General features: G+C 41.5%; 1 protein-coding gene across 2 annotated transcripts; it reads left to right on the plus strand.

Moving 5' to 3' along the window:
* The first annotated feature begins 353 nt into the window (after positions 1 to 353).
* Positions 354 to 26,570, plus strand: si:ch211-236l14.4 (SITS-binding protein). 2 transcript variants are annotated; one of them, XM_004563370.6, is made up of 11 exons: positions 354 to 671; positions 961 to 1,411; positions 4,186 to 4,357; positions 13,021 to 13,228; positions 13,400 to 13,550; positions 20,227 to 20,424; positions 20,890 to 21,158; positions 21,239 to 21,375; positions 21,774 to 21,895; positions 23,669 to 23,848; positions 23,965 to 26,570. In XM_004563370.6, exons 1-11 carry the CDS (start codon positions 667 to 669, stop codon positions 24,136 to 24,138), a joined length of 2,067 nt encoding a protein of 688 aa, XP_004563427.3. In that variant the 5' UTR covers positions 354 to 666; the 3' UTR covers positions 24,139 to 26,570. The 2 variants fall into 2 exon arrangements, with proteins under 2 accessions (XP_004563427.3, XP_004563426.3); XM_004563369.6 differs by having other exon boundaries at positions 355 to 671; positions 749 to 1,411.
* The last annotated feature ends 461 nt before the right edge of the window (positions 26,571 to 27,031 follow it).

Below are 27,031 nucleotides of genomic sequence, written 5' to 3' on the forward strand. Positions count from 1 at the left end.
ATAGAGGAAAAAAACATATTTGGCCATTGTGGTAATGAGCCCAAAGATAACGCGCACCCACCCCCCAAAACAAAACAAAAAACAACGACAAAAAACCCACCAAAACGAAATGAAATTAAATTTGTATTTATTATTTTAATTGCTTGAAGCTTGAATAATTTGGAATATAATTGATCCTAAATGTTTGAACGCTTCTTTCATGATTTCACCATCAGTCCTTGACATTACCCTTTGCTTTTCATTGAAACACCCGGGGATCTCATTTGGATGAGGTATGGCATGTTCCCCGACCTTGCCATTTCCAATAGACGCTCCTCGCCGTCTACCAAACCAAGAGTTGAGAAGTGTGCTCAGACTTTACGCATGGAGAGCGCAGGGAGAGTCTGGGAGCACGCATGGGGGTCCCTCCCTTCCAGGCTGCCCGTGGCCTCCTCACCCCGGCGGGCACTTCCAAGACTCTGCCAGGCCCCCTTGATCCCCTATTTCCCCCTCTCTACCTTTCCTCTGAAGAAACTACCCGGCGTTACGTCAGAAAGTGCAGGACAAGCAAGACAGCGTCTTATGAGCTATTCGCAGGCATTGCTGCCAAACCCTACTTGAGGCTGCCTAAGAGCTCACTGCACCCAATGCTATTTACAAATCCAATCCTTTTAAAACATCAGCAGTATGTGGTAAGTCCGTTATTCATTCATATCATTTTATTTCTGCGCTGGGCTTTTTTTTTCTCACAGCTTTCCTCACATGACAGGTCTCTGTTGCCGGCACAATTGCGCAAAAACCCAAAACAGCAGTGTAAACCGTGTAATGATAAAGAGTAGAATGGTTCACACTGTAGCTTCACTGAAAACACCATGACATGATGAAGCAACAGATGATTTTGACGCTCAGAGATTTCTGCAGCATTTTTACTCTTTGACTCTTTGCTGATCTCAAAAACAACATGCCCCACGCTCGAAATAGGAACCCTAGCCCCATCCCAGAGGTAACATGGGATACGGGATTGAAGGAGATGAACGAGACCTGGAAAGGAGCGATAGCCTGTCTCGGGGTTGCCGTCTTCTTCGTAATGACCATCGGGATCATATACTGGCAAGTGGTGGACCAGCCCAACAAAAACTGGATCCTTAGGGGAACTTTCAGCGGACTGATTTGGGAGAGAAAAACCCACTCGCTGCTCATACAGACCCTGACTGAGGATAAGACCTACGTGGAAATTGACGTCGGGAACGTAGGGAACCCCGATATAGAGATTCCCTTCGTGAGGAACCTGTGCTGGCTCAATAAGACCGAGTTCTGCTATACCTGGGACTCGGTGGCCGAGGTGAAGATCTCGCTCGAAGCGAATGAGGATACGGAGACGGAGTGTTACAGCATGACTTGGGCACCGGTACACTGTCATGTGGAGCTGAAGGTAATGTTTCTCTTTATGTGCACACGAAATACACAAATCACAGCAAAATGTGGAGTGCAAACCCAGTTTTGCACTTTCTTCAGGCTAGGAACATTAATGTCCCCCTTTGTAGTTTGTAGTTTGCGGAATGACATTGCCTTGCTTTGATAACAGCCTATTTCTGGTGCACAGTGTGCAACAATTTATAAGCAGGTCCCTTTGCAAAGTTTCTCCGTCAAATATTATAGAATAAGAACTTTATTTTATATTTTATATCAATAATCAAGAAGAAAAAATGTATTTCACTCACAATCTGTTTATATAACTTATTAACGGAAAAGAGAAGCTTTCAAAATGGTAGAAATCTCCTTTTAGAAAAAGTTAAATGTGTTTCTTGCAGCATACGTGATTATCGTTTTCAAAAAACCGGATAAATGTTTTAAATTTGTATAAATTTTTTTAAATTTAACTGGATTTTTATATTGATCTCCAGTGTATGGCCACGGAATTATGTTAAACTACGTGAAACAAACATGTGCACATACAGTGTTCTTTTCCTCCATTTTAAAATGTATTTATCTGCATATTTGTCACACTTGGTACTTGTTTCAGATAATCAAGCTAGTTTTACAATTTCACATATTTTAGACAAAGATAACATGAATAAATGCAAAATACAGTTTAAAATGATGATTTTATTTATTAAGCACAAAAAATGTGTGGCAAATAACAGTTGTTCAAACCTACCTGGCCTTATGTGAAAAAGTAATTGCCCCCTAAACCTAATAACTGCTTGTATCACCCTTGGCAGCAAGAACTCCAATCCAGTGTTTGTGATAAGTCTTAGTCGTCCTAGTAGTTTTTGGCCCACTCTTCTGAGCAGAATTGTTTTAATTCAGCAACATTGAAGAGTTTTTGAGCATAATTGACTTTTCAAGGTCACGCCAAAGTGTCTCACTCTGATTAAAGTCCAGATTTTGACTAGGTCACTCCAAAACCTTAATTTTTTTTAGTTTTTTGTAGTCATTTGAAGGTGGATTTGCTTGTGTATTTTGGTCATTCTGTGCTTGAGCCTCAGTGAATAGCCGAACAGTCTCCTTCAGGATTTTCTGGTAGAGGTTTTCTTGAAAAAGCAGAATTCAAGGTTCCATCAATAACTGCAAGTCGTCCAGGTCCTAAAGCAGCAAAACAGACCCTCATGATTATGTTTGACTCTTGATAGGATGTTCTTTTAGTGAAATACTCTGCTATTTTCAAGCCACATGTAACAGGACGCAAACTTTGCAAAAAGCATTTGTCACATCAGTTCACAGAATGTTTTTCCCAAAATTTTGGGGATTGCCAAAATGTTTTTTTTTTTGTAAATGCAAGATAAGTCTTTTTGTTCTTTTTGGTCAGCGGTGGTTTTCATTTTGAAGCTCTCCATTGGATGCCATTTTTGTCTAATCTCTTTCTTATTGCTGAATAATGAACACTGACCTTAACTGAGGCAAGTTAGATGCTATTCTGGGTTCTTTTGTGATCTCCAGGATGAGTTGTCAGTGCACTCTCATCGTAATTTTGGTAGACCTGTCTCTTCTTCAAGTTTTCTCCATTTGTGGATAATGTCTCATTCTGTGGGACTAGAGTTAGAGTAAGAGGGGCTTGTTTGTCTAATATTAATTTTTTGGGATAATCTGAAACATAAGTGTGACAAATAGACAATAAAGAAATAAATAAATCAGAAAGGGGACAAAAAATTTTGTCAAATCGTTGTAGGTGACTTGTTATGCTTCTTCCTGTCGCTTTCTAAAGCCATTTAATTAACTACACTGAGTGAAGTACTTACTGTACTTTCCCCTGCCTTAATCGTCAGAAGCATTTAACTGTTGCAAAGTTTGGGTAGGTTAATCTGTCCCCACTGGAACATTCCTCGACATAACTCCCTGTCATGTGGTGTGACTGCTCACAGAAAATCTTCTAAACCAAAGTCACATTTATTTTCATAATTTCCAAAAATCCTGCCCAGAGCCTCTCAGGTGACTACTTGGCACCTGTTTTGAAACTGCTTAATGGAGCCCAGATTTGCTGACGTGAAAAAATAAACTTAAGTTCTGCGTATTTGTCTCTTGAAGACAGAAGGGGAAGCATTTGTTTAAAAAAATGAAATAAAATTCTCTCAATCCCTGCATTTTATTCACTGATATACCAGATGCAACCTTAACTGACACTGAATTTCAAATATTACATTAACTCATCCAGTCAAAAAACTGTTAATACAATGCTTTTATGAATAATGTTATTACATTTGTAGCTGTTTAAATTAAAGTAAAATCCTAATTTGAGAACAGAAATGAAATTTATTATGGACTGTAAGTCTCCTAAAATATTTAGATGCTCTTAAATAATTTGTTCTTGAGAGTTGCTGCCCTAATGCATCAACTGCTGTACTTCTAATTTCCTTATATTTACCACAGAACAGTGATGACAACCAAAAGCTTTCTGTTCTATTCTCTTTTCTTTTCTTATTATTTTGTCAAATACTGACAAAATGTTGGTGCCCTTTAGTGAGGTTGCTAAAGTGTTTTAAAACCAAAAGAAATTTTTTACCCTCTCTTCACAAACATTACTCTTTCCATACTTAATTCAGCTACTATTTTAATAATATATGACTTTTTATAAAGTTAATCGAATTAGTTAATCACTGTTTTATTTTTTATTTTTTCTTGTTTGCAAACATTTCACTCTGGTTTTCTTTCCCTTTTCCCTTTAATGTGTGATTGCATGTATATTTGCACATGCGTGTCTTTATTCAGGACTGCTTCTCCATGGCCAACATATCCTGGTACGGGGGTGCCAGTGTTCGGGGTCAGACTTGGCCGATCAACGATCAGAACACCACGATGCAGCCCTTCATCGTCAGTGATCTGAAGGACAATCCCTCTGGGTTCGGCTCTGCCCTGGAGCGCTACTTCCTTGGCTCATCGGGTAAGAGGTCACTGATGGGATTTGCTCTCGATCTCGTCGTTAGAAATGGATTTAGAAATCTTCTCCACGGCTATGTTATTACAAGAAAAAAGGTCTCCTCAGTAAGGATGTTGGCAGTTTGCCACGCTTGCTATTGGTGCAGCGTTAGAACAAGAACAAGGACTCTTGAAACTTGATCCCACATGAGTGGGTATACCATGTGTGGCGTGAATCCCAGGGCGCGAGGGAAGCCCTGTGGATGTTGTTGTGTTGTCCTACCCTTTTCAGCCCCTCATGTAAGCATTTATGCTTTAGCTGGCAAAAATGGTACTAAAGCAGCGTCCCTAAAACACACACAACATACTAGATAAGTTGGCTTCGCCACATAGATAGTGTAACACGATGCTGGCTGTGGCATGTCAGTTTATTAATTCAGAGATTAGAGTACAAAGGCAATCAAGCCACCTGTAGCATCTTAAATTAACTCTTAGGAATACCAGAGTAATTGTCTTTTGTTTCTATTAAAAGAGCAGGTTGGATGGAGGCCCTGCTGACTCTTATAACTCACCAGGTTATTTTGAGGGTGTTAGATTTTATCCTCGGGGGTAAAGGGGGGAGAGGCAGGGGCTGTTAGCGGATGTGAATGGTTAATATGACTGATGAAGAATGTCTGCAGAGAGTGTGTGCATGTGCGTTTACACAAATCTCATGGACTATGGAGATTCAATTTGTCTTTGTGTTGGGTTGGTTTCTGAGCTACTGCTTAAATAAACTAATCTTTGTTCCTATCGAATTTCGATATCAATCTGAGATCATGATTATTATTATTAGCACACTGACATTGTTCAAAAAATCTTTAATATTCACATATTCTCATTTCTACATGCAGGCCTTAGGTGTAGGGCCTTAAGTGAATATCTTTGAGCTCTGTAAATGGTTTAGGATTTAGCTGTGAGTAACTACAAAACTCAAATAACCTGCCACAGGGAACGCAGTGACATCACCCAATAAGGCGACACAAATAATCATCGACTTCACTGATTGTTAGCACTAGCTTCACTCACAGTCATTTACATGCTGATGGAACCTCATGCAACCGCATATACACACATATATCTTTTGCTATGTAACAGTGACAGGCTTCGCCTGAGAGTCACATGACTTAAATCCCTTTTCCACCTTGTGAAAGGATGCCAGTAATTATTAGGACCCCCGTAACCCTTTGTTTATCTGCTTAGCTTTCCACAGAGAGGAAAACACACATGCACACACATGCAGCCAGAGATAGCATGAGATCCCAATGAGATCAACTGTTTATTTGTTGCCAAGTAACCTCTCACAGATACATAGCCCCAAACATAGCAAACTGATGCTCAGCAATGACAATGATGCCTGTTGGAGCATTAAAGGTATATTTAACATGATATCCTGCTTTAAAGTTCAAGGATGTCTTTGTTTGGCTCCAGGATTTGCATAATGTGCACATTAGGCCCGAGAGAAAATGTTTTTCCATGATCAAAGACATTTTCCAAGCATTTCAACACTTCTCACTTTGCTTTCAGATATTGGACACCAGTCCAACAGATCACAAGAACATAAGTTTCATGTATTTTCCTTATTTGCCAACAACATAATCAGTCTGATGTGTGACAAACTAGTAGCTTCTCGGTCCATTTAGTTAAAGAAGTAATTTGTGTAACCTACAGAACATTTCATCACCAACAAGGGCTTTAACCTTCAGACTTGTGTGGTCCTGTGCTGCAAGTAGAAATGTTACACCTGCTTGAACTGCACGAAAGAGCTGTTCTCTCCGGTGTAAACTTGGTACATTTGTGAATTAGCAGCCACTTTTACAAAAGGCATACGAGACAGAGTTTCAGAGGCAGTCCAGTGATGTACTGTGTTTTACTGTCAGAACTGACAGCAAATGGACACCTTCTCAGACCACATCACGTCACATGCCAGACAAATCAATCCATCCATCCATCCAGCCAGCCAGCCAGACATTCATTTTTTCTAGTAATGGAATTCAGGGTCACGGGGGGTTGGAGCCGATCCCAGCTGTCATAGGGCAAGAGGTGGGGTACACCAAGGAAGGATCAAAAGTCAGTTGCAGGGCTATCACAGAGAGACAGGCATTCATTCACATTCACACTTGTGCCAATTTAGAGTCGCCAACCAACTCATCTTGCATGTCTTTGGACTTTTGGAGGAAGCCAGAGTACACAGAGTACACACAATGAGAACATGCACACTCCACACAGAAAGAAGAGGAATGGAGTTAATATCCAGTTATGGTTTAATTCCAGAGTAGTTTGCATACTCTATTAGTATCTACCCTTTATTTGCATGACCCCTGTTATAGTCTCTCTACATGTTGAATTTACATTTATATTTTGTACAAAAATATTGCATTTTACATGCATCAAAATGAATTTGTGCTCATTTTGCTGCTCCGGGCAAAATAACAACACTTTATTCTCATCTGTATAGAAAGAGCATTTTGTCAGTCTTCATTAGCTGCGTTTATCTTCCTTATCTGCCCAGCAGCTCAGTCCAAAGAACCACATGATATCTCAGATTAAAATCCAATGTGATTATGACTGTGAACTAGGTTATTATAGTTAACCAAAACCAAAGTAAAAGCGTGGAAAAACATTCCAGTTAACTAAAATGGAACTAAAAAGCCAGGCTAAGTGTAAACGTCTGATACATTAATCAAAGAATATAGAGATAAATTCAAATGCAAAGGTTTTGGGATGACTACATTAATAGAATCTGCTGCTTTAACATTATTATGGCTGTAATGTCACGTGTATTCCAGTGTTATTGAAGTCGAGACACTGACAAATACCTGTCATACTATTAAAAAATAAGCAAACTCAGCTTGGAAGCCAGAACTGAACTATAAATGAAATGCAAATAAAAAAAACTATGGAAAATTCAGCTATAAATCTTATAATGTGTTTGAGTCATAACTGCTTCATTTTTATGGATAATAGTATTGGGACAGGAAACAATTACAGAAGTTTTTGTGGCAAAGAAAATCCACATTCATGTGTGGATATCATTATAGAGATTTGTGAGGTTATACAACCGTGTGAAAGTTTAATTAGAAAAGTGATTTGTTCCTGCTTTTTTTCTCTTTCTTTGCACTTAATCAAGTCTAATTGAATGCAGATGGAAAAATACTTACAGAAATATAGAGAAGAAATTATATCATATATCACTGGTTATTAGCATGCACAGCTCCTCACCCCTTTCCAAGTGCTAACAGTTTCTTCTCAAGAAAAGTTGCTTTTAAATCCAGCTGTGTCCACCAACACTCAGCAAACCGTGATTAGGATAGTGCTTCTCAATAGGAGTTAGCTGCATGCACACAGCACCGTATGCAGTCATAGACACACAGTACACACTGTTCATGTGTATTTGAAATGCAGCGATATGTCTGCGCCAATAAATGTGTATTGTAATGTGTATTAAAACAAGAACTCCAGTGTTGTTTTTCGTTTAAAAAAAGGAGATTTTGGGAAGGCAGTATTCCAATAGTAATTTAAAAAAAAAAGTAAAACAATCGCCACATGTCTTTACTTTTGGTTAATATTATTTATTATTAATGGACTGACAACACTTTCATCTGAGCTGTCTTCATAAATCTGCTTTGGAGGAACAAACATACAGTTAATGCAGTTTTAACGTAACATTAGGCTTCACAGCTGTTTGAACCCGCTGATCGTTGCAAGTGGCCTGTCTACACTGACTCTAGTTAGTCATAGCTAGAGTTATAAATGTTGTGGGCAGTATAGAGCTGTGGCTGACATTAAAAACTTAAGAGGACTCCTTGGGATAGTTAAAGACCATGGCAGACAGATTGAAATATTTGTGATAACAGAGCATATATGTATGGTAATTGGTCATATTAAACAGAGAATCAAGAAGAGAGGTAAAGAGTAGCAAAGTAAAGCCAAGGTAGAGAAACTGGATGAAAGAGATACAGCATGCCACCATGCAGCAGAGTGACATTTGAGAGCGTTTCCAACTGGAGGAACTTATCACAGCCACACCTGTCTTTATCCATTCAAAAACACAACTGGACTAGTAAGAACAGATTAGCTATTAGCAAAGTAGCATCCTAGATCACATGCATTATAATGGCATATTAAAAGGGCTACAGCTAGAGGTCCGAAGGCTTGACATGGGAATACTGCATGTGTTCAAAAAGATTGTTATTGTGTGCTGCCTGTGGGCTTAAAACAATACTAAGTAGACAAACCAGTAACAGATGAAAACTGTCTCTTTATTTGTCTCCTAAAATAACAAACAAAATGAAATAGATTATAATATAATGAGATCTTTAGCAGTAATGGGAATACAAGCGGCGGAAACGATTATTTGAAACACATTGATTTGAAAGCAAAGTAGCCATTTTTGTCCCGTGTGTGACTAATTAACACGGCAGGATTTATGTGTAAAATAATTGTTGGATGTTGGCACACAAGTGAGAGGTGAATTATTTGCCAGAAATTCTATTCTCATATATAAAAGACTTCATTTTTCCATGGCCTGTATCCAAATGCTTTGTACTGAGCTGAAGTTTGGCTTGCATCGTGAGTTTCCGAATTGTTATTACAAACGAAAGTTCAGAGCAAACCTGTTAGTTTTTTAAAAATGTGATTGTGTAACTACTTTAAATGTCCCCCTCCTGTTGTGCTCAGCCAGCCAGTAATGAATCTAGTTTTTCTTAATAGATTTTTTTTTCATGAAGAGAAACACACAGAACACGCTTTCTCCAAGATTCCTCGCAACAACTTTACAACAACTCTTTAAGATATTACACCACTTCCTCCACATGCACACGTGACTTCTGTCTCTAATATAACGGAGCTTTATGTTGACAAGGGATAGAACAGTTAAAGCTAAAACATGTTTCCATTACTCAGTTTCATGGAAAGCAATAGAAGAGGAAGGAAGGAAACCACAAAAGAAAAACAGATAATTATCAAAAAATTTTAATGTCATTCAGCAATCTGAATGCAAGGTATCCAAGCTGTAAGCTTTTTACAAATGTTTTGGAGATGCAAAGACTAAATACACTCGCTTTCTCCTAACCAGTAATTGAAAGCGCAAATAAGGCTTACGGAGTACCAAAGAGTAAGAAATCAGAAAAGAAATCAGAAAAGAAATCTAGCTCTCTTAACTGTGTTCTTAATTTTTACTAAATATCTTCTCGTTGGAAATGTTTTAAAGATGATTTTCTTATTGGTTTTTAAACCAATCCGAGATCAAGATGCCAAACGTAGGACACTGCTCCAAAACACTCATCTGCGTTGCTCAATAGGTCACGACGAGGTCCCTGGGCAGCTGCCCCGAAACCTCGACACTCCTGCAAAGTAAGATGTGAAACACTTCAAGAATGACACCGTTAGCCAGCTGAAGCTTTGTTAAAAGCAAGCTGTCATCTCCTGTATGAGAGAACTACTGAATGAAAATCACCCCACAACATTTTCCACAGTTGACCTCTTATACTTTCCATGAAGGACAACAGGCAAGAAACAGAAGAAAGACTTTTTAAAGGGTGTAACAACGGGACAGCTTCTGTACTCTTCATATAGACACGTAACTTGTCTGTGGTTGCTCAGGTCATTTCCCTTTCCTTACTTTAACCCTGAGCTTTAGTGAAATCTTTGTTCAAGTGAGAATGTCAGAATATGAGTTTAAACGGTTTGCTAACGTCACCACTGAAGCCAAACAAAAAGTATTATATCAGCTCTCACAGTTTTTAGAGTTTGTCTAATCCAATCTGCTGGTAGTGAAAAGGACACATCTGTAATGTTTGTACAGAACACAGTGTCTCACCCTTGAAACAATAAAACTGATTGATGATAGGAGTAGAGCAGAGAGAGCCTCTTTAGTGTTTCATTATTTCTTCAATAAGTGGGATTGGAAATTTACTACAATGGCAATGTCCCAGTTTTGTGGCCATCAATTTCTTGAGGTTGGGCACAAAAACGAAATTTCCATTGTTAAAGAAGTACATGCCAAACACACACAAACTCGCACACACAGGGTTAGTGTTTGAATGCACATTTTTTTAACCCCTAGTCAGGTCTGTAAGTTTGCACGGTTGTCAGAAAGAACAGTAAAACTATGACAGGTAAACGAGTGCAGTTCATCTGGTCCACAGCAGCAGGGAGTCATAGAGTAGCATTTTCCTTCAGACCAGCACTCTCAAGGATCCTAGGCGCCACATTAAAACCTTACCGACCCTGGTGAAGGTGCACAGGGTCTGCTACCACCTACAGATGTTGAGGTCAGACTGAGTGAAAGTGAGCAAAGAGTCTTTATGGTCCTATAAGCTCAGCACTGTTTTTCTTGGAAAGCTGCAGTTGCACATTGAACAAGGTGTGCCTGAGAGACATGTACGTGAAAATTCATGTATGTCCACATATATCTGATAGTTGTTTGATTTGCGTGTCAACAGCTACAAAACTGAGAAACGTCAATCAGATCTGTACAGCAAACGTGTGTAATCTTTAAATTAACGAGAGGCGAGGCGAGAGCATATTTTCCACCAGTCACAAAATGTCACTTTTTGAGAGCTAGTAAAAAAGAAAAAAGAAAATGTATTGAATTTTGGGGAATTTTTAAGAAGCTGCTTTAAAAATCTCCCTCACCTCCTGGGTACACCACTATGGGAACAACTTAAGGCTTCAAATCTTGTTCATTTTCTTTAAAATGATCATAAATCCTGCTAGCATACGTTGCATCTTATAGAGCGTAATAAATAAACAGGATTAGAATGGTTTGGGTGGGGGGTTGTTTTTAAATGAGAAGCTCCCTGACAGGAAAAAAGGCACACCAGTGCGTTCATAGTGTTTTGAGTAAGATTTTATAAACAGACGACAGGATTTGGTATACTTAACTTTCAAAAATGCACGTTTAATCCGAGATGGAATAACAGGTACAGCAGTTTAGGATCAGTTTGTCTCATTTCCTTGAGGCTCTGCAGTGTCATTTCCAACAAAAATTAATTATGACTTGAGAAGGCAAATTCAACTCCATTTTCCACTCTGTATGCACTTTAGTAAAAGCCACTGTTTGCAGCTTCAGCAGCACATTAGTCTACGAGGCTTCTTGCTGTCTGGTGTAGTCCTTTTGCGTATGTTTCCACTACTTTCTTTCCACTTCCATCCTTCTATAAATCTTTATAATTTTCTCTGCAAACCACATCATACACCACCATACTCTTTCAAAGCACCTTTGCCTTATCAACTTTCTTCTATCGCGTCCATTCAACTCCTTTGTTATTGAAAATATTTCTGTATGTCAGAAATACATAAAATTAAATGTTTATCATAAATATTTCCTAAATAAAATCTGCATTTATCTGCCATTTATAAATTTGTAACAAACACGTGGATGTTGACCTAATACTTTGTGAGAGGCAGCTGAGGTGTTACCAGTATCTCTTTGACATTATCCATTGCAAACACGTGGGAATTACCCTGAGGCTGAAGGCTCCTCACAAGGCTTTTAAATACTGATCTCTGAAACTATTAATCTGATTATAAACTGGTACACGAGTATCCCGCCTGCTCCTGGTCCCTGCTTCCATGAGAACAGTAAGCCCACTGAAACTAGAGAGAGCAGCTGAAATGAGCCAAGGTCTCACCAGTTTCTCAGACTGTCTAATCTGTCCATTGATTGGTCACAAATCTTAAACCCCAGTTTGGTTACTTTGAGCAGCTTTTGCAAAATCTCAATACGAGGTCAGGGTCTGTGTTAATGGCTCAGTTTATTAGATGGGACAGAAACATAGCCAAGCAGAGCACAGAGGAACTGAAGGTTGTTAAAGCTGGGAGGGAGAAGGTGGGAGTCAGGTTAGGGGAGAAGTGGTTAGGGTTAGGGTAACCTGAGATGAATGGGGCATTCCTTCCAGGGCAACTACATCTGCAGATACAATTTTCAGCTACACATAATCTTGTCATTATGCAAGCCATCTGATGGACTGTATGTGCATGCAGTAGCAGAAATCTAAAGAGGCCCCCTTAACTGCAAGGTTTTAGAAGGATAAAGTAGACAAAAATCATCTTCAAATCTTCAATATTTCTGGTAAGTTTTGTTATTCGGAGAGGGAACATGCACGGGACATTCAATGCTCGTGTTTGCCCAGAAGCAAGCATAATGGACAAATAAAAAATGTTTCTAACCCTGCCCTCAGTGTTACTTTCCAGGCTACCTGAATCTCATTTCACTGGTCTGCAGTGTAACCTACCTACTTAGAACTTGCCAGTAGTTTCAGGGTAAACTCATCCAACTGTGTGCTGCTATATCTCATTCTGGGGAGTGTTTTTCTTACATCTGAGTGGAGCAATATCAGCTGACACAGGCTGCACTCTACCTCCCACAACACTCCATCCGTCATACTCATACTGGTCTCAGTAACACTCATGCACTATGTCATATAAGTGGAATTTGCAATGGACTGTCTTATTTGCGCTGATCTCTGCCTCTTTAAATCATAACTGTTTGAATTACCTGACTTTTCCTTCGCATGAGTGTATGACCTAGACTGTGACTTTATATTGCAGCTGTTTATCTGACTCCTTAAAGCAAGGTTTCATCCACAAGCATAATGTAAGCTAATGACCGACGCCCATTCCTGTGTGCTTCCTACCATGCAGGTGTCGCAGTGCTTGTATCTCCTGACATCCCCCTGCAGCTCGGGCTGGACAGCAGACAGCAGTTCTGCCTACAGTCACTTCCAAGTATGGAGCGACTCCCTCTGCAGTACACTGTGTGTGTGGCCCACAATGTAAAAGCTGCTCACCAGGAAGCAGTGCAACAGCTCTCGGAGCACAGCAGGGAGCTGCCCAACATGAAAGCACTGCGGTTAGTTCAGTTTAGATTTAGATTAGACCAGATGTAAATTTCACTCTGCTTCACTTCTGGTTATTATAACAGCGGTGCACTGGTGTGGTTGGTGAGCACCGATTGAAACTTTAGTCTCGCGAGCCAACTGTGTTTAACTGTTCCAGTCTGATTCCTGTGTGTGTGCCGCAGGCTGCCATTCTGGAAGCTGCTCGCCAACATGGACTCAGGGCCGAAGGTGGAGCGGGAGATGAGGACTTTCTCGAATCGTCTGAAGAGACACCAGCTTGGGGAGGGAGTCATCAGCCTCAATGAACATTCCACCACCCTCCTTTCTGATATGGTACATGATGCAGACACACACTGACTACTGAACTGTGCTGTGTCTTCTCCCAGCCTTTAAAGGCTGTGACAGAGTTAAGTTTTCATTGTGAAAATATTCTGCTAAGGCAAACCCAATCTGGGTCGGATAAAAATCCCACTGGTTAAACCGTTTAAATGAAATAAAAAATAAAATTAACCCACCAACAGGATTTAACAAATAGTGGATAAGGATTGGTAACACACTCAGTGTCTTGACAGTTTTTGTATGGCAGGTGTGAGCTCTCATATTAATAAATAGATTATAAAAAGTCAGCACTGCATCATAAAAGGTTGCTGTTTTCAGCATTTTCGAATGCAACCTTTGCTTTATCGCACTGAAGTGGACATTCCTGGTGGATTGGGCCACCTGCTGCGGTGCTGCTGCCATTTGCCATTGCAGGTATCAAATGATGGAGATAGAAGTTTTGCGGATGCAGGCATCAGCTGTATTTAGCTTAAATTTTTATTTAAACATTACAAATATAGTGTGTTGACATTATAGCTGGCTGCAGGGGCCATGCTTTATGTTCAATTCTACTAGTCTGTTGATACGAGGTCTTGAAATGAGAAGCCAGTTCATGGAGTTTCTATTTTCAGTAGAAGCTCTCTTCTTTTACTAAGCCTAGAAAAGTTTGTTAACCCAGTGACTAGAATTAAGATGTGTATATTATTCTTTTTTCATTCATCTTCATTTCTTCCGCTGCATAGCTGCAGATTTTCATAATCCACTGCTTCAACCACAGAGGTTGTGTCAGGTTTTGTGTGGAGGCGAGGAAGAAGGAACCCAAACGCAGGACTCGCAGGTAGGTGAAGCCTGGTGGTTTACTATGATGAGCGGATGAAACAGGACATGCAACGGAGGGCTGACTGAACTGAGATAGCTGGCTGAACTGAAATGACTGAACTCATAGCTGGACTGGCCATCGGGCATACCGGGCATTTGCCCGGTGGGCCGCTGGCGATTTTTTGTTTTTATGGGCCGATGGGTTTTTTTTTTGTTTTTTTTTTTTTTTTTAGGAAGGGTATATATAATGAAAGGTGTTGGATTGGCCAATTGGTCATGATCGACTCTGGGCTGGACCAATTACAGCCGAGGAGGCTGGCTGCACCCTCCCCCTTCTTTAGCAATCACGTGATTTTCGCGCATTGCATGCCGGGAACTCGTGGCAAAACAATCCAAGTACCGCATCAAATGCAAACATTTGCAGCACCGCAAAACGTTCATTCTCCGGTTCCAAAAAATCAAAGGAGTGAAAGAGTGGACAAAAGACATCAGCGTGCTGCCCAACTTTCACCACGCTCAGATTTATAATTATACGCTTCTTGGAGTGAGTGCATACACTCATGAACTTTAGTAACTTCAGGTCACTGCAACATGCCCGGGTACAGTTTACCGACGGATGGGTGCAGGACCTTGAAATGCACCGTGTAGAACGAAAGACTATTGTACATATCATAAGTTTACCAGTCTCACAAATCGTCTTCATAAATACACATTCATTAACAGTTTATTAATAGGACCTTTAAGCTCAACGGTAATTAATTAGTAGTGGAAATAATTTCTGGTAGTGTAACAGTGTTTATGTGGTATTATTCCACTTGCCACAAATATCAGTGTAATGGGGAAACAGCGCCCCCCCCTCTCGGTGTGGCTGGCTGCAGTAATCGCTGCCAGTCTGCCGTAGCCATACGAGAGGTGAGTTGTATTGTTCCGCACACAATATAGCTAAGTAGTACAGACACATAAAACATGTTTGATTAGCTGACGAGCACCGAGTGTAATAAGTGCTTAGTGGACACATGTCCAACACCAATTTTATGTACTTTTCATTTGTTTATTAATGTGTGAAACTGTATGCTAAAGCGGAATGCTAATGAGATGTTCTGCCGTAGTGTGCTGTGCGGAGTGGTGTGTGGCGAGCCTGTGCACTGATAATACACCGTTGTTTCCATTCAGGTACATCATTTGTTGTTGCTGTTATTTTATTGTCTATTAGAAATTGTAATATTGCTGCAGTAATCGCTGCCAGTCTGCCGTAGCCATACGAGAGTGTGCTGTGCGGAGTGGTGTGTGGCGAGCCTGTGCACTGATAATACACCGTTGTTTCCATTTAGGAAATAAAGTGGCAACGATCGATCAGAGACTGTCTTTTTAAAAACACTACACAACGCAGAGTCGAGGAGTCTGTTTGGGCCGAACTGTTGCAGCGGGATGAAGCAGAAACCGGTTACAGTAGCATTACAGAAATGTAGCAGTGACAATAATATTGTAATCGCAATGGACAATTAGTGATACAAAACAACTGTTTTATCCTGTGAATAAAAGTATATGTTTTTGTCAGTGTACCATGGTTATAACAGAAGCGAAACGCAATATTGTGTCAGAACAATTCACTATTTATGCACAATAAACAAAGGAGCATAGCGCGACATCACCAATTATGTTAAGAAAAATGACGTATTAACTACTACAAAACTCTGACCTTTGTGGGAATGCTTGGAGCAGACTAACATGTGAGCTGGGGTGTTCTGAGACGTTATATTTGGTATATCCAGACCATCCATCGGCTCTTACTTCGGAAACATGGCTTAAAAATTTTCACTTCAACGACATAATCCATAAAAAAAAAAAAAAAAACGATCTCTTTACCCGTCGGCTTCCTGTGGCTGTCATGCGCCCGGCTATTGCAGTTAATAATACAACAGCTTCTTGCCATTTTTTGGGTTTCTTTTTATCGCTGTGTAAGTGAGTTCAATTGAAAGCCTGCGTGCGCTAGTACCTCTTGCCACAAGTTCCCAGAATCCTTTGCGGTTTTATCCCTGAATGACGTCACATTTTCAATCTTTATCCTGGTGGGCCGTCTCTAGTCAAAATGCCCGGGCCGATTTTTTGTCCCAGTCCAGCCTTGACTGAACTGGCTGGATTGGAAACACGGACAGTACACAACATCAATGACACGACAAAGACCTGGTGGAACCGAGGAACTTAAATACACAGGTTGAATGACGACAATGTTTGGAAACAGGTGAGTACAGGGCTGAACATAATCTGACTAATGACAAAAGCTGACACAGGGGGGGGGGGGGGGTGGGAAGGAAGTGACAACATTAATGTGGCGAACTAAACTGAACATGTACAAACTGAAATCACTAACAACCCAGGAGCCCTGACAGTACCCCCCCCCCAAAAGAAAGAAGAAGAAGAAAAAAAAAAAAGGAACAGGGTGGGCGGCCGCGGCGGCGGCCACTGAGCAGGTCCGGTGGGCGGCCGCGAGGAAGACGGCGGCGGCCACGCCAGCGACGAGGTCCAGTCAGCGGCCTGGAAGGTGGCCGAATCCATCGAGGACGAGGAGCCGGCGGCGACGGCGGTGATGGAGGAGCGGCTGCGTGGGGCGGCTGCAGGCGACTGCGTGGGCGCCAGCGGGTGCGGAAACCCCTGGCTGAGGAGCTAGAGAGCTCACAGCTGGCTTTGGATGCTGTGGCTGCAGGTCAGGAAACTGAACAGGATGGTGAATGAGTGACTGGGTAGGAGACTGGACTACAGGCTGAACTGACTGGACCACAGGCGGTGGGAGAATGGGTGACTGAGCTACAGGCGACCGGACAGGAGGCGACTGGACTGACAGGAGGCGACTGAGCTGCGGGCGACTGGACAGGAGGAGACTGGACTACAGGAGACTGAACTACAGGGGTCTGGACTGGGGAGGCTAAAGGATCAACAGAGGTTGGTGAGGCTAATGGCTGAGCTAACGACTGAATTAGTGAAGGGCATAAAGCTGCAGCCTGGGCTAGTAAAGCTGGTGCCCGAGCAGGGGACAGGTCCGCTAGCCTAACCAGGGAACGCTGGATCAGGTGGATGAAGAGGTAGACTAGTAGGGGGAGAGGCTAGCTTTTCCGAACCTCTAGGGAGGTCAGGCTGGGTTCTGGCTGCCCTCAGCCTGGGTGCTGGGACAAGAATGGAAGGTGACTGGACGCCAGTCACACCCACCCGAGGAACACGGACGGGTGCAGGAGTGGACTGGGACGCAGCTGCCCTCCTCCTGGGAGCTGGCACAGGTTTGGGTGTAGGCTGACTGATAGGGGTGGAAATAATGACTGGGTGTGTGATACTGCCAGGTTTATCAGGGATTATTCTGGTCCTTCTGCCACCACTATTCACAGTCTTTGACTGAACAGTCCTTGGGGGAGCAGAAAAAAAAATCTTCCCAGTCCACATCATCGTCCAGGAGGGAAACCCCCCATGAATCAGAGATGAGTCTATTTTTTTAAGTGAAGAGTCAGACGAAGAGTGCGAAAAACAATCACTGGAACTCACCACCGGGAGTTGCTCAAAATGGTCCATATTATGGAGGCGTGCGCGCCGCTTTCTCCGGGAAGAGGAAACGGGCAGGGTAAACAACTGAGCCTCTGGCGCGGGAGCCTCCGTTGAGCAGAGTTGGGAGGCAGAGCAACTGTGGCATGGCGAGGTTGGAGGTCCAGTGAATAAGGCGGCGGGTGTGTGAGCGAGGAGCGGAGCGGCAAGAGAAGGAGCGGCTGAAACACGGCGAGAAACGCCCACTCTCCGCGGTAAATGCTCCGGTGCAGGTGAGGCAGCAGGTGGGGGAACGCGGCGTCTGCGAGGCCTGCCCAGAGCCAGGCGAGTCCCCTCGAAGACATGGTCTCTCTCCGCTGTTTTCCCCTGAACTCCTCTGCCCAACGGGAAAGTGCTGCCTCCTGCCGCTCATAGAGGTCCGAGTCCGCTGGGTTCCAATCGTGTCTTCGTAGCACGGGTCGTGTCATTCTGTCAGGTTTTGTGTGGAGGCGAGGAAGAAGGAACCCAAACGCAGGACTCGCTGGTAGGTGACGCCTGGTGGTTTATTGGATTGGAAACACGGACAGCGTACACAACATCAATGACACGACAAAGACCTGGTGGAACCGAGGAACTTAAATACACAGGTTGAATGATGACAACGATTGGAAACAGGTGAGTACAGGGCTGAACATAATCTGACTAATGACACAAGAGACAAGCTGACATGGGAAAAAACAGGAAGTGAGAACATTAATGTGGCGAACTAAACTGAACATGAACAAACTGAAATCACTAAGTCAACGACCCAGGAACCCTGACAGGTAGTAAATCTGGTAAGAGTTCATTGGTCAGAGGCCCACAACTGGTCAGAGATAGAGATGAAGGAGTTTTCTTAAGTGGATCTCCAGAGCACTGGAGGCAGGGAACAAGGGAGGGAGGACAGGTTCAGTGAAATGTTACAACATAGAAAAACAAAAGCCAGATTAGGTTTGTTTTTCCTTTTTTGTTTTGTTTTGTTTTTGTTTGTTTGTTTGTTTGTTTGTTTGTTTGTTTGTTTGTTTGTTTGTTTGTTTGTTTGTTTGTTTGTTTGGGGTTTTTTGCCTAACAGAACTTAGTTCCACAAAATGCCGATCAAATCTTCAGGACACTTTGTGATGCCTTACAGCATGTAAATGGGGCACTTCATCATCAAATATGTTTTCAGATATTCTTTCAGCTGCACATTCATACAGTTCCCTTCCCTAAATGCTATTGCAAACTGCCTGGTAACGACACCACCGGACCACAGTCAAGTCAATCCGTGTCAACACCTGGTAGAACCTGGTGGTGTTCCGTTACAAAACAAATATAGTTGAGAGAAGACAAACAGAGCCTTTCCTAATAGGTATTAGGTTCCTCTGAGTGTGGTAACTGCAGGATGGCAAAGAACTGGGTGTGCTGAGATTTGAAGGAACCTTAGCCAACTCGAGCAAGTAATCCCAGCTTGATGCTCAGATATGACCCAGACTGTACAGCAGAAGACCATGCAGGCAGAAATGCAATCAGTCCATAAAAGGTTATTTCCAGACATCCTGTTATATACGTACACACTGGTAATGTTTCCATTGCATTTTCAGTAGTTGTGAAAGAACAGAAACAAAATAATAATACAGAATAATATGCAATCATGATGGATGGCGGATATTAAGGATATTAATCACCAGTTTTGTTGGTACCACCTCACTTCACTCCCTTCATACTTCAATAAAGAACCAGCCAAGCATAAAATCCTGCATGGAAACTTACAGAATTAACACATTAGGCTGTGTAGAAGTGTGGCTAGCAACAATGATCCCCTTTCACTCCAGTTTTACAAGAGTCCATACATTTTCAGTCACTCTGTTAATTTTTATTTTACAGTTTCCATTTTACTCTGCAAGAACTGGCATCAAAGTGATTTGGTTATTAATAGGTTTGCATTATTTCTAATTTTATTACATAGAAATTAAAGTAAATTTTTAGAATAAAAGCCTAGAGTCTAACACATTATTTGAATTTCTTTGCATTTTACTTCTTTCTGGATTAAAAAAAAAGCAGAAGAAATGAATGGTTAGTGGGGGGGGGGGGGGGGGGGGATCTAAGAAATTAAACAATATGAGCTAATATAGCCTTTCCTCCCACAGCTATTTTACATATGATTTGTCTTGTTCCACAGTTATGTAATGCAAAGTTCCCAAAGGACTCTAGCAAATGTCAAATGGTTCTGACAGAAGTTGCATTCTCAAAGCTACAATTCTGCAAAGCAACTTTGCAAAGGTGTATGCTAGTAGCACCATTAAACTATTAATTTAAAATTGTTGTCTGTCTTTTTGTCACTTTGCAGGACCATGACTACCTCAACAGCAGGAAAAGGGGGATGTCCAAGAGACTGACCAGGGACCTCCCACTTGTCAAGCTTCTTAACATTTCCATCACCATGTCCCCTTTCCTGGGGGTGGACACCACACAGTTCCACACCTCCCTTATTGATGGCACTGAGGCCTACTGGCTCAGTCTCCCTTCAGCCCCTCAGGGACAGCTGGTGAGGCATGAGAGGCACACACTATCATATTGTAAACCACTTAGTTGCGTCCACAGTAATCCACATTTGAACTTTGAACTGAGATTTATGTATTTTCATTTAGTTTGTTGTTGTGGGAGGCAGTATAAAGAACCCACCACATTTTTATTTCATGCTAAGTACAGTTTTCCCTGACAGTTAACTTTCCTCACGCTACTAAAACACTCTATTCGGTCAAACATGAAACCAGACCGAGATTTGGGGATATTTTCCTCCTGCATTGCAGACTCTCTGCATTAATCAGCTCCAGTTTGATCAAATTAAAAAAGCAATGCAATGCAAACGCAGTAGGACTAAACCAGGAAATCTATAATTGCAGCAGCAGTTGCACTGCGGTTTATAATTAGTCAATTATCCACAGAGAAAATAATAGCAGTGTAAAATAAACACCAATTAGAATGCAGTTGCCTCTGTCCCTCTACCCAGATCCCTGTGATGAGTCAGTGGCGAGGAAAGTTCTGTGTAAAGCTGAACATCACAAATCCAGGAGCAGTGAGCTGGTTCCTGGACAGGGTAGGAGCCCTTCAAACCCATTTAGGGATGGAGTACATCATGCTGGAAGGGGGCGAGGGGAATCTGTTTGAGGAGCAGGCACTGCGGCCACCGCAAGCTCTGGGTGGAGACAAGTACATCAGCCTGCTGGCTGACCTGGCCACCAGGATAGGAGATTCCACCATTATGACTGCAGGGACACGGTAATCTGTCAGCTAATGCACAATGACATTGCTTCCCGTAAGGCACATTTGTGTTTATTAGGACTTTTTCTGTGTCTCAGGTCCAGTTACAAGCCACTCTTTGTGAGGATGACCCCCCTGCAGTCTGATTGGAGCCCGATGGGTCTTAAGGCCTTCATTCCCAACCTGTTGCACCACACTTTGCTGGGATACAACTTCCTCATTCCTGATGCAGTAGGTAATACGAGAACCTATGGGTCCCTTTTTTATCACATAGTGATATTTTTGCCTTTTTGTGAGAACTGAAAAAAGCGCTTGATTAGTGTTGCTTTGGACAAAGCTGGGAGCTGTCAGTAAAACATGGGCCTGATATAACTGCCGTGAAACATCTTAAATTGTTCATTAGATATGAGGTATGAGTTGTATCAAGATAGTTTTAGTACAATGTTATAGCCCACACTAGCTTGCAAAACACCAGTAATTAACATGAACCAGATCTAAAAGGATAAATTGATCTTTTTCCAAAATAGAGAAGCCAACGTACATCATATTGCATTGTCTTAAATCTGCAAATTAAAAAAGCCACACGAGTACCCACTGTTTAACTGTTTTTGTCTTTTCTCTGCCTCTGCACAGGTGGCTCTCTGTCTGGAGACCTGGTCACAGATGAGGAGTTGTTCATCCGCTGGCTGGAGATTGCAGCCTTTCTTCCTGTTATGAGCTTCCACACACCACCCTGGATCTTCGGGGAGGGCCAGGTATACTACCGGTCTGCCTCGTGTAGCCACCCGGCAGCAGCCTGCGTTTGGTGCCATTACAGCTGTGTCATCCACATTAGTGACAACCTAGCAGGTTCACATTCTGCTCATGACTTGCTAACCAGATTTTCGCTTGTGAAGATTTACTGTGGAGAGATCAAGTGTAGTGAGGTGTGAATGCTGCCAATTAGATGTTCTAAAAGGGGGTGGGAGATTATCCTTCCTTCCCACATGCTGCTGTTGAAAAAGGGACCTTAGAGAAGTGGTTCATTGGCCCAACAGCCAGCCCTCAATTCTGAGGGTCAAGCGCTGAGAAGTTCCCACCGATTCTTTTGCAGAGGAGCTAGAGGACTGCTGAGACCTGATCTATCAAAACTCAGATCTGACTCTCCCCTCAGCAGGAGGGGCAGGACTGAACCATGAACCTCTCCATGGGAAATGAGGAACACACTATTCACCATGCACAGCAGGAAAACAAAGCCTTAAGTCTCTGATGACAGGTATTGATGCTTTTGACAATGTGTTACCAGAGCTCAGGTTCCTGAACAAAAAACGCTTTATGCTCCTGCAGAGGAAGAAGGGTAATGCCCTCCCTAACCCCCTTCCCCTCCCGCCTTTCCTCATCTCATTCACCTGTGGTTACGAGTCCATCTGGTCTGAATTACAATCCCTATTCTAGATTTATGGCTCGCTCTCACTCTCAAGGGCCACTTCAGCAGGAATGATAATGAATTTGAGGACAAGTCTTGGAAAAATACTTTATTGTGGCAATTAAGATTTCCATGAGTAATTGACAAGTGTGACAGAGTGGGAGTGATCAAATGAATTTTTTTCCACTAGGAGGGAGCTAAAGCAGCAAAATATATTAGTTGTGACTTGTGTTGTGTGACAAAGATAAAAATAGGCCTTTTTGGACGGCGAGGCATTTGACAGCAGCGATGTTTTCCATTTTGGTCTCTTGCATGGTCTTCAGTTCATAAACCCAGATGAAGTGAGAGCGGGGAGATATTTTAGTGGAGATAGACTGTTGCATTGCCCATGATAAATGACTCTTTTATAGACATTTTTACTACAGTTTTAAATGTGGTGCACCTTTATTTCCAGAATGTGTGAGACTGCAGTCGGTCACAGACAGGTCACAGCAGCAAATACGTTGGAATCGAATAGCAGCAAAACCTCAAAGCCACACACATGCCTGGCTTCTCAATTAGGGAAAGATTCACTCAAACCAGTGGCTCATTCCTACAAATGGTCTCAATCCCAAGTCATAAAAATACATTTTTTTATAGAGGCGGTCAAGTTTTGTTTTTGTCGTGAGACTCTGAAGAGGATGTGACCCTTCCAGAAATGCTGAAGTCGTTTGGGCAAAGGGAGACAGCACAAAGGCTTTGGCAGAGTTAAACTCACTAAGTCAACAATGAGTGACTGTTGAGTTGAGTCTGCGTGTAGAGATGGCACAAATGTCCTTAGCAGACCTCACTGTCAATATTTTTCTTGTACTGAAATCCTTGCGGTGGATGATTTAGTTTAGGAAAGGGCTGGTCACTGGTTTCAGTTACTCTGTTGATCCAGATTTCTTGAAAATAGATTCTTTGGATGAACGATGTGAAAAAGGCCTAAGTGGTTCTGAATGAAAATACTGCCCAAGAAAAAGGCAACGATGGATTTTAATTCGATTGTTATAATCCTAGTTGTTTTCTTTTGTTTTTTCTTTTTCTTTTTACTGTAATCCACAATAATGTTCGTTCTCGTGTCTCAAATGGTAATCCATAGGTGCTAAACCTAACTCGGAACTACCTAACAAGGCACCAGAGGGATGTGGCACCGCTGATTGAAAAGTATGCAGAGGAGTGGCAGGTGACGGGAAACCCCATCTATCGCCCAATGTGGTGGCTCAATCCAACTGACTCCATGACCTTTACCATCAATGACCAGTTCCTCATTGGAGATGAGGTCAGTTAATGGAGTTCTGATGATGTGGGATCTAATGCACTTGGCATGTTTTAGCAACTTCAGCCGTATCCTGATGTCACGCATGTGCAATCTCCCTTATACGTATTTATTTTCAGGTCTTAGTGGCACCCGTGGTGGAGAAGGGGGCAGTGCAGAGGGATATATATTTACCTGACGGGGGCTTTCAATGGCAGGACAGTCAGAACGCACGGGTGTTTGACGGGGGGACGTTCTTGCACGACTACCCTGTCCCCCTGACGGAGGTGGCTGTTTTCTTACGGAGAAGCTGACTCGGATGACTGTCCCACAGAGTCACGTGATTTATCCTGTTACTGTTTTGAATCAAATTCTTTTTTTAGGTACTTGTGCTGTTCTTAACTTGCACTTTTCTACTAAAGACCATTGACCCTGCCTCAAGTGCTGCCTTGAGACGATTTGTAGAAATATATACATACATGTATATACATTTTTTTTTTTATACTTGCACTTTATGGTTCAAAATATTTTTTTCCTTTATGTTATTTGTCTTCTTTTCATTTGTTTTTTTTTATGCTGAATGGTTTTACCTCTTAGTGATTTGTTTCTGGACTTTTTCATCCACTCTGCTGCTTTTTTTGTTTGTTTGTTTGTTTTCTTTTTTTTAATGGTTCTGGAGAAGTATGTGTGTTTACATACTGCATTTCTACAGTCTTTAAATTTGTAGCTGCTGTTGGCTCTCTTCATAAGGAGGAACAAAGCAAGCTCCTTGTTTGCTTAAAAGTATCTGAATTTCTCAAGAAGACCAAATGAAGATGCAGAAAGACAAGGAAGGCGGTTAAAAGGGCCTTTTGAGAGAAACACTTACTGGCGGGAAATTAACACAGGAAGCTACATACAAGCACCATGGTACCATATGTCTTGCTCACTCTATGGAAAGGCTCTTACTTGAACTCATCAGGCCAAAGGGCCGATGTTTTATGAAAGATGAATGTACCTCAAGTAACGTATATGAATTGCTTTACAAAGTCATTAGACACAACAGCCTATCACCCCATAGTTCATATTCTTAGAATAGTTAAGTCATAGACATCCATAAATGTCCCTTTGTACTGTATGCTGATGAACTTGAGGCCAAGCCACTTTCATCGTAACTTTGCATATATTTAAATTTTAGATTAGAGTTTAACCTGCTGTATCAAGCGCTTTTAAGTGAGTGCCTCTTTCTTTACTGACTGTTGATGTGTTCTTACATGTGAGCCGAATTAAGTTGTAAAGACAACCTTGCTGATGACACCACATGGGTGAAAAGGAGATTTTGTATAAATACATGTAATCAGACCCTTTTTATCTGATAATCTGACTGTGATATCACTCCCATTCATGAGTAGGAATCCACCAGCAGCAGCTGTGAGGCTCAGTGAAAGACTTTGGACCAGGTATAAAGATAGTTTGGTCCAAAAGATGCAAAATCTGACTTCCAATTGTGCTAAAAATCACTCTTTTGGAGATTTCTCATTTGTCTATTCTGTACAAAAACCGAAATGGAAAAACAAAAAGTTGTATTTTTGTTATTTCTTAAGCCTATTTTACTGAAACCGGTAAATTTATTTTCCAATTTCTATGCAAACGTTGAGTGTCTTCAGTTTATAATTACTTGATAGGGACATATGATCGATGTGTCATATGATGGTACTTTTCTACCTACTACTACTCTCACCATAAAAATAAAGTACAAAACTTATATTTCTCCAAATGTTGAGCCACATCAAATAAATACAATGCTCTCAGTTGTAAGCATACCATGTTTGCATATGAGAAATTGGCTTTTTGGAGAGAAACAAAGTATTTGTGAAGGATTCACCTGAAATTGCTGGAATTGTTGAAAGCACAGATGTGCAGAGGCCCACCTGACATAAACCTTCGTGAGTAATTCAGCTTCTCTCCTCATGTGTACCATTACATAGCCTACTCTCTGGACTATCTTTACACTTCTATCACTTTCTTAAGTTTAGTTGTTTACTTGTAAAAGCTGTTTGAACCCAGACTTAATGCTCTAAGCAAATGAAATGTAAATGAGACTGATTCTATTTTTTGATTATGTTTAAAATCAGTCCAAGAAGAGACGTAATCTTTATACCCTGAAGCTCGGCTCTTTATAGTCAACTGTCAGTGTTGCTTTTTTTTTTTTAATCAATTTGTTCCATAAAGGAAAATCTTAAATGGCAAACAGTGAGGATACAAACTCTGGAAACTTAACATTTATCTCAACTAAATTGATTGTGTAACTTTGATCTAAAAAGTTGACTGTATCAGCTCAAACACTCAGGTCTAATGAAGTTTCCTATCAGATCACCGGATGTCTTAGTGCAACGCAGTATGTTGTGAACACATTAACGTCTTAATGTCTCCTGGGGCAGAATATACAATGGACACACTGTGATTTCCCATAGCCCTTCATGTGCGGAGCTTTTCTTTTTCCCATTATATAATGCTGTTATGGAATGCTTTGGTAGGTTAATGTAGGAGTTGCAGGAAAAGCTTTGTTGTGTTATTCCTTCCCTCTACAGACTGAGTGAGCCATGTGCCTTAATATGCCACAAATCTGGACGACACAGGTGTCTAGATTATTGCAGTATCAGCAATGACCGTAATACAATGACTGTGCCATTACAAGTGTTTTTCTCTCTTCTGTAAATCAGATAACATAGAATGACAAAGTTGCAATAAAGTTTACATTTTCTTACTTAACTCATCAAGTTTGCATTTACTTCATGACATACTGGAGGCCACATTCAAGTGGAGCTGCCAGATTTTAATTATTATTACTTCAGAATTTTTAGTTCAAATCCAATCCTGAAGTTTGCACATTTTTTTTCTGTCTTGATGCTGGTTTGTGTTTGACTGTGCAGGCAGTGGCAATCTGCAGTTGCACCGATCAGGCGCAACATTATGACTACTAACAGGTGAAGTTAATAACACTGATTGTCTCTTCATCATGGCACCTGTTAGGGATATATTAGGAAGCAAGTGAACAATTTGTCCTCAAAGAAGAAGCAGGAAGACTTGTCCAACTTGTGATGTAAAATTGCAGTGCTTCTGGGGTGTTCCTGGTCTGTAGTGATTAGTATCTATGAAAAGTGGTCCAAGGAAGCAACAGCAGTGAACTAGTGACAGGTAAGTGGACATGGAGCCCATACTGACCCC

The sequence above is a fragment of the Maylandia zebra genome, linkage group LG7, assembly GCF_041146795.1.
Source record: "Maylandia zebra isolate NMK-2024a linkage group LG7, Mzebra_GT3a, whole genome shotgun sequence".
Lineage (NCBI taxonomy): Eukaryota > Metazoa > Chordata > Actinopteri > Cichliformes > Cichlidae > Maylandia > Maylandia zebra.

Coding starts and splice junctions, on each gene's coding strand:
- si:ch211-236l14.4 (XM_004563369.6), top strand. CDS start 941: ATGCCCCACGCTCGAAATAGGAACCCTAGCCCCATCCCAGAGGTAACA. Junction 4,358..13,020: donor CTACTTCCTTGGCTCATCGG/GTAAGAGGTCAC, acceptor CCTACCATGCAG/GTGTCGCAGTGCTTGTATCT. Junction 13,229..13,399: donor CCCAACATGAAAGCACTGCG/GTTAGTTCAGTT, acceptor TGTGTGCCGCAG/GCTGCCATTCTGGAAGCTGC.